Here is a 19,901-nt window from a genome sequence, read left to right as displayed (position 1 = left end):
TGCTAATATCTGCCTTGGTATGTGGCACAGTGGCTGACTTGTATCTTAGCTTGTATTGTCATTTAGAAAATGGACAGCTTGTGTACTGTATTACTCTGCATTTTGGATAACTGGTGTACTAACTGATTTTAAACACTTCACCAGTACCCTAAAAGTATCATTTTGCTCCTGATCCTGTTCCTTTTTTATTCTTGAACCTGAGACCTCCAATTTGAAGTAGTTTTAAGTTAAAACAAAACAAAGATGGTTTCCTAAATCATGGCCCAGTAATAACTGAAAAGTAGAGTCAATTACTTACATTTTCATGATGAGATAATGTAACAAATGGAACTGGCTCCCTTGCATTGCTTTGCCTAGCCATTTGCTGAATAGGTCCTGCCATTTCTGATATACAATGACACAAAAGAATGCAATGCATAAGTCTGCTAAAAAAAAAAAAAAAATTATTGAACATTATGTGCAAAGTATAAGGTTGCATGTTTTCTTAATATCAAAGTATCCCAATATAGAGGCTTTACATTGTACTTACTGCATATGTGGACTGTTTTCCATCTGTTAGTTAACTGAAACACAGAATCTCTATATAATCTATAAACATTGTAAGATACAAATAAAAACAGAGCTCTGTTGTCTAGTATGGTAGAAAAAAACATTCTAACCATGTGTGGAGTTTCTGGCAAAACTTTTTATTTCACTATAGCCATGCACGGCTTATGATGTTTATTTCATAAAATGTACATAGTTTGACTACAAAAATATTTTTTCACTTTGTTCATCAAAAAGGTTGGATAGAGCTGTGATTATACTGTAAGTCTGCACTGTACTCACAAAAACTCACTCTTGAGCAGCACTGAGAGGGGACAAAAACACATTTTACAGTATGGTTCATACTGCTGTGAATGAGCAAAGTGGACGACTAGCTAATAATTAAGTAGAACTGATTCATTTGTTGAAAACAAAAAGACAAAACTATTTTGAACAATTTTAGTTGAGCACTTAGTAACATACACACACGCAATCTACTTAGATATTTTTTGTATTGCTCAGATTCATTAATGCAAATAGTTTTCTTAAAATCAGCAGTAGAAGAATTTAAATTTTCATCTGGATCCCAAATTTGTTTGAAAGTTTACTACTTACTTTTACATTTAAAATCAACCAATATTTACAGTTCTGGGTTCAGTTCAATTCAAGGTTTTGTCTGTTCTTTATGCATAGTTTTGTTCTTCAAGCCACAGAGTTGAAAGTTTGGCTCACAGGTACTTATTATGATTACTTATTATTTAACTGTCACTTCTGTCCAAGGTGACTTACAACATTTGACATACAATTGAATATCTTTCCTTTTTTTGTTTTTTCTCCATTTGGTGCACACGCTGATGATGTGACTTGCTTGTGGTGACAGAGTGTCAGTAGTGGGATCTGAGTTTCAAGTCCTAAGCCTTAACCACTATGCCACACTGCCTGCCTATTAATCCACTGCTTCTCATACTAAGGCAGATATTCATCCACAAAATGACAGGAGTAGCTCAGGATCAGAACAATGAAATTCTACACTGTGATCAATCTTCAAGAAAAAAAACACCCCATCTATCCCTATAGCAGTATAATGTTACCAGTCTTAATGTATCTCTCTATTATAAAAAAAAATCTTGGAAGGAGACGAGACGTGATTTTCTCAGAGAGACACTTACATATCCCATGAGACGAGTCTTTGTGCCAAGAGATTTAACCACGCCGGGGCTGGAAATAAAAGACAAAGAGTGGATGAAAGAGTAGAACGTTGTAAAGAATTCAAAAACACTTGGCACAGTACACATGCAGAGCAGATTAGAGATAATGGAAGTACAAAAATTTGAAAGTCTCAAAAAATGGATAGTAAAGATCACATTAGCACAAACAAACGGAAATTATTACTCAGTGAAATAACGGAACAGCGAAAAGAGGTCGAATATATTGTTCGGATTTAAACTTTAAGTCGGAGACTTGTAGATCGTCTAATTCGTATCACCATCAGGGAAAAGTAGTGTTTCTTCCCAATGAAGATGCGTATCTTCGAGAATTAAAAGTTTTGTTGTTTGATGAAAGTGAAATCCACATACGTGAGCGGCAGAGACGCGAATTTGTTGGCGCGAAGCACAGGCGGGGGAGTTTGGCGAGCAAAGCGTGAAGCCCCCTAGTCTGCACTATGAATATAATGGCACTGGTTTTGATAAAGAGTGTTTTTAGAAATCTCAACACTAGCCTAAAAGATTATTTTTTTCATTTGACCACTTGGGAAAGCCTATAAGTAAGGGTTTCAATATTAAAATTTTATAATATGAATTAGTGCATTTTGGTGCAGTTATGTCTTACAGATTTTCCTTTGCATTTTAGCCACAAACAGGCTAAATGTTAGCTATTAAATTCCCTAAAAAAAGCTGGAGCAGAAGTTGCAGAATAACAGCAAGAAGGAAGTGTGGGATGGGATGAAGATCATGACTGGCTGCAGCACAAAGCGGGGTACCACCATCGAGAGAGACGTGAAGAGAGCAAACCAAATGAACAACTTCTTTAACAGGTTTGACCACCCTAACCCACTCTCACTCTCACCTCGGAGTACTGCACCCTCCACACATCCTTCTGCTGATACCAGCATAGGAGAGACATCCCCACCCATAATTACAACAGAGCAAGTGAGCAGAGAGCTGAGGAGACTTCGTGCCAGCAAAGCAGCGGGTCCAGATGGAGTATCGCCACGACTGCTGAAGGTCTATGCATCGGAGCTGGGGGGTCCTCTACAGCGCATCTTCAACCTGAGCCTGGAACAGGGGAGAGTCCCGAGGCTTTGGAAAACATCTTGTATCACCCCAGTCCCAAAGGTATCACGTCCTAGTGAGCTGAATGACTTCCGGCCTATTGCTCTAACATCACATGTGATGGAGACCATGGAGAGGCTGCTGCTTCACCACCTGAGGCCACAGGTTCAACACGCCCTCGACCCTCTGCAGTTTGCATATCAGGAGAAGGTGGGAGCGGAGGATGCCATCATCTATATGCTACATCGATCCCTCTCTCACTTGGACAGAGGCAGTGGTGCTGTAAGAATTATGTTTCTAGACTTTGCTAGCGCCTTCAACACAATCCAACCTCTGCTCCTTAGGGACAAGCTGACAGAGATGGGAGTAGATTCATACCTGGTGGCATGGATCATGCACTATCTTACAGACAGACCTCAGTATGTGCGTCTTGGGAACTGCACGTCTGACATTGTGGTCAGCAACACAGGAGCGCCACTAGGGACTGTACTTTCTCTGATCCTGTTCAGCCTATATACATCGGACTTCCAACACAACTCAGAGTCCTGCCATGTGCAAAAGTTCGCTGATGACACTGCTATCGTGGGCTGCATCAGGAGTGGGCAGGAGGAGGAGTATAGGGACCTAATCAAGGACTTTGTTAAATGGTGCAACTCAAACCACCTACACCTGAACACCAGCAAAACCAAGGAGCTGGTGGTGGATTTTAGGAGGCCCAGACCCCTCATGGACCCCGTGATCATCAAAGGTGACTGTGTGCAGATGGTGCAGACCTATAAATACCTGGGAGTGCAGCTGGATGATAAATTAGACTGGACTGCCAATACTGATGCTCTGTGTAAGAAAGGACAGAGCCGGCTATACTTCCTTAGAAGGCTGGCGTCCTTCAACATCTGCAATAAGATGCTGCAGATGTTCTATCGGACAGTTGTGGCGAGCGCCCTCTTCTACGCAGTGGTATGCTGGGGAGGCAGCATTAAGAAGAAAGACGCCTCACGCCTGGACAAACTGGTGAGGAAGGAAGGCTCTATTGTTGGCATGGAGCTGGACAGTTTGACATCTGTGGCAGAGCGACGGGCACTCAGCAGGCTCCTGTCAATTATGAAAAATCCACTGCATTCACTAAACGGTGTCATCTCCAGACAGAGGAGCAGCTTCAGCGACAGACTGCTGTCACTGCTCTACTGACAGACTGAGAAAATCGTTCCTCCCCCAAACTATGCGATTCTTCAATTCCACCCGGGGAGGTAAACGTTAACATTATACAAAGTTATTGTCTGTTTTTTTTACCTACATTATTATCAATCTTTAATTTAATATTGTTTTTTGTATCAGTAAGGTGCTGCTGGAGTATGTGAATTTCCCCTTGGGATTAATAAAGTATCTATCTATCTATCTATCTATCTATCTATCTATCTATCTATCTATCTATCTATCTATCTATCTATCTATCTAAAAATGAAAACACAAGGCAGATTTCCTTTAAACTAAATGTTGCAGATCTTTACAAAATGTTAAAAATGTGCAGCTGTAGTTTAGAATAAGAAATGTATCTGGAAATTCAGCTGATGGACTCTGTCCTTGGTAGCTGAAATAGTAAAATGTGAACAGTTTAGTTCAACAGGAATTAGTTTCTCATTAAAGTATCAGTCATAATGGATACTCACAGATGCCATTTACTTAAAATGCACCCTTAAAGACGCCATACTCTATTTCGACACAAAGCTCTACTGAATGTGTACATTGAATAGAGATTACAGATAGCAATATACTGATCTGCAAGCTGCCTCTGAGGTGGTCCTTGGTATAAGACACCCTACTATATGCTGATTCTCATCTAGTGCACTGATTATTTTTGACAATGTCTTGCTGTACAACTTTTATTCCCCGAAAATATGAAACTGCAATAAAAAGGAAATGTCTTCCTCTTGGGATTCTTTAATAATAGAATTTTCCACTGGAATATATTAAAAATACCTTTTGACTATAAATGAAGAATGAATGTTAACTATAAAAAGAAAGATATGAATGTGACTCGATGATACTTTACAGATAGTTTAAGCTAGTAAAGTTAATTTGAAAGAATCACATACATCCACCGCTGAATGTGTGTACGGCTCTCTGTGCAGCGCTCCACTTTGGATTGGCTCTTCCATGTAGATAATGACAAAGCTCTGCACAAAATCCTGACAGTCCTGCTTATCACTGCTCCACCAATTAAAATGCTAAAGGCTACAAGAGTTATAACTTTTGGTAACATAAATATTTGCAATTACTTTTAACTTTCAGCTTTCTGACTTAGGCAATGACAGGAGACTCGACTAGTTAAACAAAATTTGTAAAAATAACTGCATAATTGTTTCATTTGTTCAAAATTTCTTTTCGTTTTTTATGATCAAGACGACTATTATTTTTGTGAATGTGGGTTTTGTGTAATTAACAACAAATTCATTGTACATTCTTTTATGCTGCAATTGCCTACATTGGTCAATATTATGGGAAAGAACTCAAAAGTGCACTCCTAAATAATTCATTGCTATGTTAGCATTTAAGTAATATTGACAATATATGTGATTTGACCACCTTCACTGAAACAAGCACAAAGAAAGAACAAGAACCTGAAATATAACTTTTTTCATAGGAAAATTGAAATATTGTAATAAGTAATAAAAGTTATCCTATGTTTTAATCAAAATATGTGTTCAATTTGAATCTCTTCTCTCCTGCTCCCATGATAAAACAAAGACGAACATTTTGAATTAAAAACAAAACTAAAAAAGAAATATAGGGAATCACATACATATACAGATTAAAAAAGTCGGGTCATCTAAAGACCAGAAGCTTGTCATCCTATAATCTGCATGTGAATCCTGCTAATCTCATTCCACAGTGTACCATCTGTCCTGGATGTCACATATAAATGACCTCGGTTTTGGAAATTTGCTGTTGCTAGAGACTGTCAGATAATATAAACATATGAAAAACATAAATAAATTGTCAGGGTTGCAGACTTGTGGTTTTAAAGTATGCAGAGCCTTCTGATATGAGTAAAAGCCTCTGCTGCATTTGGACCGTTTTTAAATCATATTAGCTGCTTGTGTATTTATATTGTGATGCTCACCACCCTATTTTTTTTTTTTTAAAGACTAGGGGGCTTTGTCCCCTGCTCGCTTTGCTCACCAACTCCCTGACCCAAAGCTTGCGCTACGTGCCAGTCACTTCACATCTCTGCCGCTCATATTGTGAAGAGGGGGGCTGAACGCACCCCAAGGAGACGTGATCGCTCCTCTGACACCCCCTCTTAAACGGTGATACAATGGGAAACAAACACAGTTTTTTTTTTTACCTCCTCTTTGCTTGATCAGCTGCTGGCTTGCTGCTGCTGCCGTGCCGCGTGATCTGCATTTTGCACGGCACACTTCCGTCATGTCACCTATGTCCATATATTCAATCCCTTTTCGCTTTTACCTTTTCATCAATATCACATTGAATTTTGGTTCCATGTTTGGAATTACATCGTGACAACACAACGTATAACTGCCCGTGAGTGAATATCCTTTCTTTCTCTCTATAAGAAATGGGTCTGACAATAGCATTTACACAAATGAGAAATGATTGAACTGTGTGCGTGGTTATGTGGGCAGGACTTTTCCAAATCTCTTTGCATAAGCTCTTGTCTTGTGGGGCTTCTGGCCCCGGGTGTGGTTACATATCTTGGCACGAAGACTCGTCTTGCGGGACGTGAAAGTGTCTCTGAGACAATCATGTCTCGTCTCCTTCCAAGATTTTTTTTTTTTAGACAGGTGAAGTGACCTGCTCATAGTCACACAGTGTCGGTATCAGGACTTGAACCCACAAACGCAGGGTTGAAAGTGAAAAGACCTAATCATAAGGTCTCAATGCTTGCACATCTACAACGTGCATATTATATGATGTAATATAAACGTGTCCATTGTTTGAAAAGCTAAATATTCCACATTTAGGATCTGCCTGGGTGAGTTGCATCATATTGGGCCACTTTACCTTTCACAGTTTTGTGACAACGCAGATGTGTTTTGCCCTGCCTACTGTGGGTACCTGGGTGAAATTGACACTCCGATATCTGATAAATGGGATTTACTGTGACATTTAATGGGCACTGTAAAGGGATAAATCACATTGGACCACCTTCATTTTCACAGCGTTGTGACAAGACAGATTAATTTGTGAAATTAAAGTTCAGTTTAACATTTTGACCCGTGCAGTACCAAAATACGAAATATTTGTTTTTTCAAATAATGAACAATAATAATTCATTACATTTATATAGAGCTTTTCTCAGTACTCAAAGCGCTATCCACACAGGTAGGAACCGGGAAGCGAACCCACAATCTTCCACAGTCTCCTTACTGCAAAGCAGCAGCACTACCACTGGATAAGTTTGTAATGATGCTGATTAATGTACACGCTGTAGAATATTTTGCTTTGCTGTTAACGTAGAATAAGAAGTTGGTTTGCAAAAGTTGCTGACTGCTAGCATAATGGATGTAGCTAGGAGTGAATAAAAAGCCAGCCGAATGCATACCTAACTTCAGCCCGGTGATCATTTAATACTGCTAAAAATAATTACCACCAAGCCCTTTCACAAACATACAGTGACGTGCAAAAGTATTCAGTCCCTTTAAAAGTCATCTTGATTTTCTGCATGACAAAAGATTTCTCCACATATTCATCCATTCAGTCTTTTTAATGTGAACTCTTGTGCTGTAACAATACATTTCCAAAGTCCAAATAAACCCTTTTCTGTAGATATTTAACTGAAGGAGAAAAACTCAAAAGCATTAAGTATTCAAGCCCAACACAGTCATACTTTGCCATAACAGTATGCACTATAACAGTATACTTTCAGTAACAGCCTCTGTTCTTTTGGGGTATGTAAGTATGCCCCAGTTCTGCACATTCTTCAGGAGTGATTCTTCCTTATTCTTCTTGACAGAATTTCCACAGACCCCCTTTGTTGGTGGGATGGCACCTCAGAACAGCAGTTTTTAAACAGTGCCACAGATTCTCAACAGGGTTAAGATCAGGGCTTTGACTTGGCCATTTCAAAACATTCACCTTTCATTTTTTGAGCCATCCCACTGTCACTTTTTCCTAATGCTTAGGGTTATTGTCATGTTGAAAAATGAATCTTCTCCTGAGCTTTAGATTCATAGAAGACTGGAACAAGTTCTCCTGCAATATTGTGTGGTATTTGAGCCCATCCGTTGTCCCTACAATTCTGACAAAGTTCTCAGTCCCAGCACATGAAAAGCATCCCCATAGCATGACGCTGCCACCTCCGTATTTCACAGTAGGTCTGGTGTTTCTTGAGGCACAGGAATTGTTTGATTTATGCCACACATACCTCTTTGAAGTCTCATCTGACCATAAAACTTTCTCCCACACCTTAACTGGGTCTTTCTCATGCTTTGTGGCAAATGCCATACATGCTTTTATGTGGACTTTCTTAAGGAATGGCTTCTTTCTTGCTACCCTCCTGTAGAGACCTGTTTAATGGAGAGCTCTTGAAATTGTGGACCCCTGCACCTTCACTCCAGTTTCAGCCAAAGAGCACTGCAGATGTCTGAGAGTGACCGTTGGATTTCTAGTCACCTCTCTCACCAGTCGATGTCTCACTCTGATGTTTAAGTTTGAGGGTCGGCCTGTTCTAGTAAGAGTCTGGATACTGTGATGAACCTTCCACTTTCTGATGATGGATCCAACAGAGTGCAATGCGACATTTAAACTCTTTGATCATTTATAGTCATTTCCTGCTACCTTGTGCATTTCAATAACTTTGTTTCTCACATCAGCAGAATGCTTCTTTGTCTTCATTTTTGCAGCGACTGTCCAACAAAGACTACGGCCCTTACAAAGGGGGCTTTTTATATCCATAGAGATAGAAAGGACTCACAAGTAGCGCCTCATTATGTTTAATTATGACTGTCACCTTTGTAATTAATTTGTCATTGGTGTAAACCTGGAGCTTCCTAAGCACAGTGGTTTAAATACTTATGTGGACACTAACTTTGGAGCTTTTCTTCTTCAGTTAATTATCTACAGAAAATGGTTTATTGTGACTTTGGAAATGTTTTGTTACAGCATAAGAAAAAAATACTGGATGAATAAATATGTGTACAAATCTTTTGTCTTGTAGAAAATTACAAAGACTTTCAAGGGGATTGAAAACTTTTGCATGCCACTGTATGTTTGTGAAAGGGCTTGGCGGCGATTATTTTTAACATATGACGGGACTTAAGTTAGGCTGGCTTTTTATTCACTGCTAGATGCATATATGCTTGCAGTCAGCTACTTATTCACAAACCAGCTTCTTTCTCTATGTTAACAACATGGCAGCGTGTACATTAATCGGCAAACTGATCCATTATTTGAAAAAAATAAATATTTCAGATTTTGGAATTGCAGGGGTCGAAAATGTTAAACTCAACCTAAGTTTTAACAAAGGAATCTGTCCTGGACAAGTTTATATGATGCCAATTAATATACACGTCGTAGATGCAAAAGCATTGTGACGTGGTGGTTAAGACTTTTCACTTTTAAACCCTGAGTTCGTGGGTTCAAGTCCCGATACTGACACTGTGTGACCACGAGCAGGTCACTTCACCTGTCTGCAGTGCAGTGGACACTGGGCAAAAGAAATGCAAGCTGTAGTATCTAAATGTATGTTGGATAAAGTCGTCAGTCGTAAATGTAGAATATTTTGCCTTCTGAATAAATAATTGTTTTCAAAGGTTGTGTGAAAAGGTACAGTGGCTGGTTGCGAGCAAGCATGGACCTGATTGCGAACAAGAAGACGGACAAATACGTACCTAATTTCACCGTTGTGTTCATTTCAGACTCAAGGGTAGGTTCTGTTAAATATCAATAATTACCACCAAGTCCTTTCACAAAGATATTGTGCGAAAAAGAAAATACCACACTGTTTTAACTCAGATCCATCTCCTGTCCGCTTCTTTCACGCTCCCTGGCTCTACCGGCCCTTGAGTTCCTGTTTCTTGCCCCTCCCGTTGCTGCCGAAGATCATGTGAACAACCAGTATAGTTCGCACGCAGAACCTATAGAGTTCATACACAAAGCTGCGATAGGGTGCGTACGCTTAACTACTATGTTTCGTACGCGAAACCGATATATCACACACATACAACCAACAGAGTGCAAGCGCAAAACCGACATGTTACCCACAAGAAACCAGTATAAGATATGCTTGAAATCAATATAGTGCATACACAAATCCATTGATAGACTGGCACAGAACGCAAGCCAATAAAGTTCATACACAACAGGTAACATACGAGCGTAAACCGATGCAGTTCACTCACAAACTAATAACAAACGTACTGAAACCAGTGATATACACACGCAAATAATTATAGTTCATATGCAAACCAGTGGTATGCATACACAAACGGATATAGTTCACACACAAACCGATAATATACGGACACGAATCAATTAAGTTCATATTAATGAAATCAGTACTGCATACACGCAAACCAATTAAGTTTGCACGCAAACCGATAATGCATGCCTGTTGCCTCCGTGAAAAGCCAATAAACTCAACACGATCGCCTGCAAACACTTTCTTTTTGCTTACTATTATTATTTATTTGTCTGCGCGCGCCGCCCCACTCTCTCACCGAGTCTGTATCCAATTAAGAACACAAACTTCTGTCCACCTCCCATATCTGTTTTCTTAATACTGCTCTCGATTACTCAAAGAAGAAGAACCAGAAAGCAGTAGCTAAAGCTGTCGTCTCCTCACACTGACAGGTGAGCGTGACTGACAGACGACTGCGACGCAACAGCGGGGGTGATCGCGTGCGTCACGTGACGTGGGTCATCCGGGCTGCACTTGCTACTGTATTGTGTGCATTCCCTTTGTGTCTTCTCCTTTGTTTACCTTTCTTTTTTGAATTGTCAAAGTCTGTAAACATTTAGCAACCATTTTTTATTCTTGAAATAAATTTTAATTAATTAAATAAGTTTTTATTGATTACATTTTTTCATCTCAACAACTGTAGCTTTCCACTAGCCATACTGAGTGCACCCAGGAGCTCCAGTCAATCATCAGGCACGTATCAATAGTTCATTAATCTATATCTACTAAACAATGTGACACCCCAATGGTGGACTGTGGGAGAAGGTCCACACCAGCATGGAGAAAATCATGATAGCTCTAGACAAACAACACCAGAGCTGGGAACTGGAATCCAAGCCATACCCAATGTGTCATTAGTTATTATAGTTACTGGAATATGGTGTATTTAAGTATTCAATGAAATAGCTTGAAGTTTGACTAAAATTAGGGCAGAAACACTATCCAACACATTCAATTTCAAAACTGCTTGAACATAAGTAAAATAACAAGTTCTCTTGCAAAGCACATTCGTTTACTGTGTTTTCTATGGAAACCAAATTCCGGCACAAAATTTGGATCCTGTTCTGGACTGGATGCCAGTCTGGCGTAGAGTGTGCGTCACTGGCTCAAGAGAGACTAACAGAAGTTGTTTGGACATCTAGCGAGGCTTCCTACTGGGTACCTCAGGATGTAGCAAAATTTATTTCTCTTTGATGACCTGACGGGGGAATTCCCTGAGAAGTGCTACAGATATTCTCAGAGGTGTAGTTGATTAAGTTCAGGCTGTTACTGCAAACAACCCACAGCAGGAATTGCGATATGCAGCATAGCTCCTGGTCCAGGCTTTGGTCTTTGGTTACGTCTGGACTTCTGCAACTCGCTTTTGGCAGGAGTATCAGGATGTGTCACCAAGTTGCTGAAGATGATTCAAAATGCAGCAGCACATCAGGGAAGATGGTCTCCTGTCACTCCTCTCTTCAGATCACGACATTGGGTCCCTATTAGAGGCATGTATTAAATTCAAATCCTTGAAGCTTACCTGCAGAGTAATCAATGGATCAGCACCTATATATATATATATATATATATATATATATATATATATATATATGGAGATAATTGTGTGGATCCATGCTCCTTCTCAATTACTTACATCTGGTGATGCCATGTCTACATGTTATCAAATCTCAATTCAGACTATTTTCATGTGTTCCTCCTAGCTGGTAGAACAAGCTGCCTGCCACCATCCAAATTGCTAGCTGCCTTAAGAAGAAGAAGAAGAAGTCTTTTTGAGCAGCTGGTGTCTTTGTTGTCATGAACTCCACCAACCGTCTTTTATCCACCCAGTATAAGCAGTTTGACAAGAAACACAAAGCACAAAAGGATTAAAAAAAAAAAAAAACTGGTAATTTGTTTATCTTAGAATTAAATTCAGGGTGTTGTGGAAAAACAAGCCCGGTCTTTCAGAGTCAGCACTGCTTGATCCAGTTTATCCTTTTAATGTAACTCGAGTATTCTAACAACACGTAATGAGATTTGCATAGAATATGATAGGTTTGACATCTAATTGTTAATAATTGTTTTTTGGAGAATAAATAGGTGGAGTGGACTCATCAATCATTAACTATGTTATGTAACCTGTAGTCCGGTCCCAAATAACTCAAAAACAAGCTCTGAAATTTTTATGCAGTGGATTTTTTGGTAGGAAAATTCTAGTGGGGCCATAGCAGAGCGTTCCTTTTCTGTAGCCTGAACATTAACTTAACCTCCTTAGCATCCATACTTCTAAAAAATTTTAAATTTTTTATTGGGGATTTGTTCTGTTCTGTGTATTGTATTGTATTGTATTGACCCCCTTTTCTTTGACACCCACTGCACGCCCAACCTACCTGGAAAGGGGTCTCTCTTTGAACTGCCTTTCCCAAGGTTTCTTCCATTTTTTCCCTACTAGGTTTTTTTTTGGGAGTTTTTCCTTGTCTTCTTAGAGAATCGAGGCTGGGGGGCTGTCAAGAGGCAGAGCCTGTTAAAGCCCATTGCGGCACTTCCTGTGTGATTTTGGGCTATACACAAATAAACTGTTTTGTATTGTATTGTATTATGAGCCAAAAAAATGATGTTTTTTCATCAAAACAGAAATGTTATTTCCTGTAATAGATAGATAGATAGATAGATAGATAGATAGATAGATAGATAGATACTTTATTAATCCCAGAAACATGTAAATGCCAAAATGTCACCATAAATACAGTAGAAAAGTTCTGTCTAGTGTCCAACGCTTTATTGATGCAGAGTTAGGGCGTGTTCTTCATGTGATATGTTTTGAAGCCATGACACAACACTGGTATTCGGCATGTTTTTAATGAAGAAGCCAACTAAGGACCTGTAAGGCATTTGTTTCTCACACCATACACTGTGACATCCTTATCCTTTTATTTAGTGGCATATCTGGGCCTTCCTATTCTTGCTTGTGTGCTCTGTTGAGGTATGTAATAACATGCTGGAATGAGAGGAAGCCCTATTGCTAACGTTGTCATCTCCTTTTTTCCCCACAGCTCAGAGAAACCACCCAGTGAGGGTACCTGACTCTGCCCCTTCTGGTACTCCGTTCATAAGAACCCCAGCTTCCTGGAAGGAGGCATCATTTTGGCAGGAACCACCAGACGGAGCTCCCAAGCAAACTGACCCCAAGGGCATCAATGCCAAACAAGTGTTTCTTTTGTCTACTTTGCCTGCTCATCGAATAGGACAACCTTGTTGGCAACCCATTGTTGAACCCAGAACTGATTTTTAGGAATGTCAGTAGTTTGCAACACAAGTGAGCAAAATAGCAGGTTTCAGTGGTGCTAATGCAATTACAAAGGTTTCTCTAATAACCAATTAGCATTAACACGTCACTAATTAAGGGTAAGCTAAGGGAGTTGGCCATTAACACATTGAAGGAGTGGCTGATGAATATGAAGCTTTTCAGGCACTGCTAAAAATATGAACATTACTGGGTCAGTCAGTCAGTCAGTCATTATCCAACCCGTTATATCCTAACACAGGGTCATGGGGGTCTGCTGGAGCCAATCCCAGCCAACACAGGACGCAAGGCAGGAACAAATCCCCAGGCAGGGCGCCAGCCCACCGCAACATTACTGGGTGTGTACAAATTTTTCACTGGTAGCGTAGCTCTTTTATATCTGTCAGGCTGTCTGTATAATAAGGTGCCTTTCATATTGTAAGCTACATGTTGAGTCAGTGTGTTTACAGAAGCAGAAGAGCGCATAGCACAGCTCACAACTCCTCCACAGGTGTGAACTGATCAGTGGGACGCTGTTCAAAGCACTGATCTGGAAAGTGAAGCCGACCGTGTACACCCAAAGAAGAATGCAGATAGCAGCAAGCCCTTGGTAAAACAGCTGTGATGAAATAAGATAACCTTATTTATTTAAACAAGTCTGAAATCCAGAAACAAATGCCAAAATTCAGGTAAAAAAAAAGACACAAGCAAACGTTTCCAAAAACACAAAACTAAAGCAGAATCTAAAAGACAAAAGGATCAAAAGCAGAAACTGAGGTGCAGGCAAAAATGACCAACGATACGTGAAAAGTGGAAAAGAACACAGCAAAGGTAAAAGAATAAGAGCAACAACAAGAACACTAAATCAAGGGGGACACTAGGAAGTGGATATTATAAAGGCAATAATAATAATAATAATAATACATTTTATTTATATAGTTCCTTTCCCATGCTCAAGCCACTTCACAGAGTCTCAGAAAGAAAAAGAAAACAGCATGGTATAAGAATGTTAAAAGCAGAGTGACGCCTCCACCCAGGCTTATCTTTTAAGATCATCCCGAGACTACTGCCACCCAGAAAATTCTCCTGTTGTGTTGCAACCAAGGATTTTTTTTTCTCCTGGTATTTATTTTGTATTTTATTGTGTTTGGGTCTGTGCAAAATTTCTGTTAGTTGTGCTTATTATTTGTGTCCTCTGTCTTTTAATGTTCAGTCATTTTCTTGTGTTTTATGGATGGAACCTGAGGAGGCAGGGCCACCCTGACATCACTGTTGCTGGGTTCTCCCTCAGCCTTTATATCGGTCCCGCTTTTCACTTAAAATGTTGCTGTCCCTCTTTCTGAGACAGTACCCTGTAAATAATGTTGCCTCCTTAACTCTTACCCCTTAACCATGAGAAATAGAGATGGATAAGTTGGGTATCCATCCAGGCCTATCACTAGACAGTTTACTTCTCTATATGACCCATTTCAAATCTGTCTGTTAAAAATGGGGTGGTCCCCAGTGGCTCAGAAAAGGTAAAAAAATACCTTTGCTCTGTTAACGAACTGACAGATGAACCTGAGCGAAAACCTAAAGATGCACGTAAAAAACAAAACAGAAATATATAAAGTGAAAGAAAACCGAAGGCCAATATGTGAGACAATAATTGTAGTCAAGGCAGCAAGAGGGTCAGTACTGAAAGTACACACAAGAAAAGAGCACAAAATAATCTTTGTTTATTTCAGTGAGTTGGTTTCCACAGATTCGATAAGGATTTGCACTCATAGCCGTCCTTTATCCCATTATGTCAATTACACAAAGGTCCCAACCTCAGAGGCCTAGGAAAAAACCCTGGCAGCCTTTGAGGAGACAAAGTCATAGCAAATCATGACACCCACATGTGTACTTCTTGCTCTCCCTCTGTGTTTCCTTCTGAGAGTTATGGTTGCAACAGAATTTTCCAGAATTCTGCAGGTGCTAACTGGATATTCCACGATTCTAGTTCTTATTATTCAAATCATGATCATATATGTGATACTCTGTGCCTACAGGACCCCAGCATTACTTTGAACCCTGGGCATCTTGTAGTTCATGACAGAGCACTAGTGAGATAATACACAGGTACACAGGAGACTCCAATAATAGTGGCAAAACAAAACTGTTCTTTATTAAAATAAGCGTGGTCCTTCATTATAATCATCAGTGTGATTTTGTGGGCGTTGCCTCTCACGCAAAAAAAAAAATCTCAACTGTCTCTTCTTTGTGAATTTCCCCTTGGGATTAATAATCTATCTATCTATCTATCTATCTATCTATCTATCTATCTATCTATCTATCTATCTATCTATCTATCTATCTATCTATCTATCTATCTATCTTGCTGGAAAACGTTAAGAAATCCACATCAGCCCGTTCCCTTGATCAGGTGCACACCTTCACTCTCTCATTGTACTCAGCAGCCTGATCAGAGCATTTCCTTGTGTGATGGACCCAGCTGGGACGTTATTTTGAAGAGAAGACTGGGGGAATGGACATATTACCAGCAGTACCTCCCCTGGGACACAAGAGGGCAGCCCCCTTGGTTTACATCGGGGCCATGGAACTGGATCTTAGAAGCTCAACCCGGCGGGGGTCCTTGCTACCACCAGGGAGTACCTGGACAGCTCCGGAGCCTGGGCATGCAGCACTTCCGCCACACCCGAAAGTGCTGCCGGATGTCAATCGGGAGACACCTGGAACACTTCCGGGTGCAGTATAAAGGAGGCCACCTCACTCCATTCAGGGAGCCGGAGTCGGGTGGAATCGGAGAGAGAGTGAGGAGTGGAGGTGACTGAGCTTACTTGGTTATGTTCATTGTGTTGTGCAGTTCGGAAGTAAAATGTGTGTGTTTGTGGGACATTCTGAGTCCGTGTCTGTCTGTGTCTGGGGTTCAAGTTCACACTTGTCTTGTCTGTTTAAGCATTTACTGCATTCTCACTGTTCACAGATCATACAAGTACTGCCATTCCACTCTGGAATCATTTCTCTGTCCTGCTGTCTCTCAGTCTGCTTAACAGGTCTGCTACAGATCTGGAAAGAACAAGAACAGATACCCCCAACCACCGCCAGCCACATACCTTTTATCCTACGTACTCTACCTACTGTGGCGGACGGCCGGCAGCCCATCCCGGCCGGGACGCCCCTGTAATGGAAGGATGGGGGAAGGCAGCTTTTCCTGGCCACTGCCTCCCCCAAAATGCTAGATGGCAGCTTCCCTGGGATCTGGCGGTGCCCCGGATTCCTGCAGGGCATTCTGAATCTTGGACTTCGGTTGCACAGCCCTGTTGGGTGCCGTGGGTGCCGCCAGGGGGAGCTGCAAAAGGACACAAGGACTCATACCAGATTTATAGCCCGGAAGTACTTCCAAGTCACGAGGACGGGAATCCCGAAGTACTTCCGGGCTGAAGAAAAATATAATTCTCCATCTGACCCATGTGATGAATGGCCGGCTACATATTCTAGCCATCACCCCCAGGCCGCCAGGAGGAACTCTCCCATCAGCGTGGACGTGCCCCGAGTTCCAGCAGGGCCTCATGGACTATGTAGTTTTTATACGCAGCCCTGCTGGATACCTTGGGGGCCACCAGGAGTCGCTGTAGGGGGACTCGGAGGCTCGTATGTGCCCTATAATCTGGGAGTACGTCATGGTCACATGACGGGAAGAAACAATGTGCTCCCAGGGTGAAGAAAAGGACTGATTACCCTGACCCGGAAGGAATAAGGACTTGTGGGGTTTGAACAGGAACCACTTCCGGGTCAGGGGGTATAAAGGACTCCAGGGAAAGCCCAGACATTGAGCTGAGCTGGGAGGTAAGGTGGCGAAGTCTCTGGGCGAGGAGGATTGGTTTGTGATTAGTGTTTGATTAAGTATATGAGTAGTGTGGAGTGGAGGGTGCTTTGTGCACGTGACAACAAAATAAAGAAGTCTTGTGCTTTTACCCCGTGTTTGGAGTGGTACCTGAGGGTTCAAGAGGTGGATCAAAAGCCTATCTGCTACACCCAGAAGTGCCGACGAGTCACGTGGACAGAAGGAAAGAAGCACTTCCGTGTTGAGGACTATATAAAGGACTGATGGAGACCCAGCAAGAGAGCCGGAGTTGGAGGGAGTAGTGGAGAGAAGAATTGTGTTTTTGTTTTGGTTTAATTGTATTTATTGTGGCTTTGGTGCTTTGAAGGCAAAATACAAGAAGGCAAAAGAAATTCAAATACTTCTTGGTGTTTTAAAAACATGTCGTCAGTGTCTGTGTGCTGGGTTAAGTGCTGCTATAGCACCATCTAGTGTTGCACTACAACTCAGGCATTAAATCCTCTCCCAATGACGTCTCCAATCAATTCAGCTGTCTCGTAATTAGGAGAAAATTACACTGCAGGCAGTTCTCACTGTCACAGCACTACTATAACCTTTCATTCATTTTTCTCCCACGTGCCCCAATTTGCTGGCAATCTACTCTAAGGCACTTCCACTGAGTGGCCAAAGAATGTCAGACTGACAGCTCCCATCCTCCATCTGGTTTTATGCTGGTCTAACACACCCCACACACACCACAAGAGAACCTCAAGCCCATGTACGCTACTGTGCCACTCCCAGAACGACACAACACTCTGCACCGCTGCTCTCTAGGTAAGCGCATATACTTGTAACTACTGTATGTCGTCATCCATAAATAGTTAAAAATACAAAAAACTGCCAACATCAAGCGACTCCATGATATGACTCGTCACAATGGGATAATGAAATCCATTCCCAGCAGCATCTGGCGCAGGGCAGAAATCAACCCTGAACAGGCATCCTGTTTCATCCCCGGGCACAAGCACTCAACCCAGGCCAATTTCACAATCCTAAAATCCATATCTTTAAGATGTGCAAGGAAAACCCAAACACCCAAAGAAAATCCATGCAGACACAGGGAGAACATGCCGAGAAGGTGGGATTTGAAGCCAGTTTCCAGAAGCTGAGAGGCAGCAGTGGTAACCACCATGTTAAAGTACAGTCAAATAAAAATAAAAAATCAGAATGCAGTGTTCGTAAATTTCTCAATGCTTTATTGAAATTGAATAATGGCAGACTTTATCTGGAGCTGTCCTCACTATACTTGAATTTGGCTACATTTGGTTATAGTAGAAGAAGATAAAGTAATAGAAATCTGACGATTCCTCTGGATGGCCATTTACAGAGAGCAGTCAGACAGGTAGGTGGACAGATCCATGTTACTGCAGGCCGTAGTGAAACGGTCACACCTGAAAAGGACAATAAAAGCATTAAGCAGCCATGTAACTTGGGACAGTAATGCCAAATTATTGGCTGTATGAAATACTCCAGTTACTGAACCCATCACTATCTTTCTCAATCACTGCTATTGTTGCACGTCCTGATCTTTATTTATTTAAATTCTGTAGTCCCAGCCATGGCCTTGGTTAGGTGTTACCTGTATAATCCATCTTCTAATTCCATCTTACTTACCCAGCGAATACACTAAGGTGGTGAATACTCTTTGTAGGTGCTGTGGGAAAGATAAGAAAGGCACCTCTCTAGAATGTTGGTTTAATATCGGTGCCCTAAAGTAGTGTTTCTCAACCACTGGGTTGGGTTGTGGCATGCTGCCAATGTGTTTTGAGTTGACATTGTTGGTTCTTGAGAGGCTGGTGTTGGATCTCCTAAGTACGGAACAGTTAGGTCCATAAGTATTTTGACATTGTTGCAATTTTTGTAATTTTCTCTCTCTATACCACCACGATGGATTTGAAATTTAGAAATCAAGATGCCACAGAAGTATACAGTGCCTCCGGAAAGTATTCACAGCGCATCACTTTTTCCACATTTTGTTATGTTACAGCCTTCTTCCAAAATGGATTAAATTCATTTTTTTCCTCAGAATTCTACACACAACACCCCATAATGACAATGTGAAAAATATTTACTTGAGATTTTTGCAAATTCATTAAAAATAAAAAAACTGAGAAAGCACATGTACATAAGTATTCACAGCCTTTGCCATGAAGCTCACAATTGAGCTCAGGTCCATCCTGTTTCCCCTGATCATCCTTGAGATGTTTCTGCAGCTTAATTGGAGTCCACCTGTGGTAAATTCAGTTGACTGGGCATGATTTGGAAAGGCACACACCTGTCTATATAAGGTCCCACAGTTGACAGTTCATGTCAGAGCACAAACCAAGCATGAAGTCAAAGGAATTGTCTGTAGACCTCCGAGACAGGATTGTCTCGAGGCATATATCTGGGGAAGGTTACAGAAAAATGTCTGCTGCTTTGAAGGTCCCAATGAGCACAGTGGCCTCCATCATCCGTAAGTGGAAGAAGTTCGAAACCACCAGGACTCTTCCTAGAGCTGGCCGGCCATCTAAACTGAGCGATCAGGGGAGAAGGGCCTTAGTCAGGGAGGTG

At 41.1% G+C, this 19,901-nt stretch overlaps 1 protein-coding gene across 3 annotated transcripts in view; it reads right to left on the bottom strand.

Moving 5' to 3' along the window:
* LOC114665711 (uncharacterized) overlaps positions 1–19,901 on the bottom strand; it is a 42,545-nt gene that overhangs the window by 9,717 nt on the left and 12,927 nt on the right. Inside the window, exon 4 of one of the 3 annotated variants that reach the window (XM_028820334.2) lies at positions 18,528–18,739. The exons of the other annotated variants lie outside the window; for them this stretch is intronic. Within the exon in view, the coding sequence (XP_028676167.2) occupies positions 18,670–18,739 (70 nt within the window). The 3' untranslated portion in view covers positions 18,528–18,669. Of the gene's footprint in view, positions 1–18,527; positions 18,740–19,901 lie in introns of those variants that run through there. 3 annotated transcript variants of the gene reach the window in all.

The sequence above is a fragment of the Erpetoichthys calabaricus genome, chromosome 15, assembly GCF_900747795.2.
Source record: "Erpetoichthys calabaricus chromosome 15, fErpCal1.3, whole genome shotgun sequence".
Classification (NCBI taxonomy): domain Eukaryota; kingdom Metazoa; phylum Chordata; class Cladistia; order Polypteriformes; family Polypteridae; genus Erpetoichthys; species Erpetoichthys calabaricus.
The sequence above is the reverse complement of the archived record's forward strand: the minus strand, read 5'-3'. Positions and strand labels throughout refer to the sequence as shown.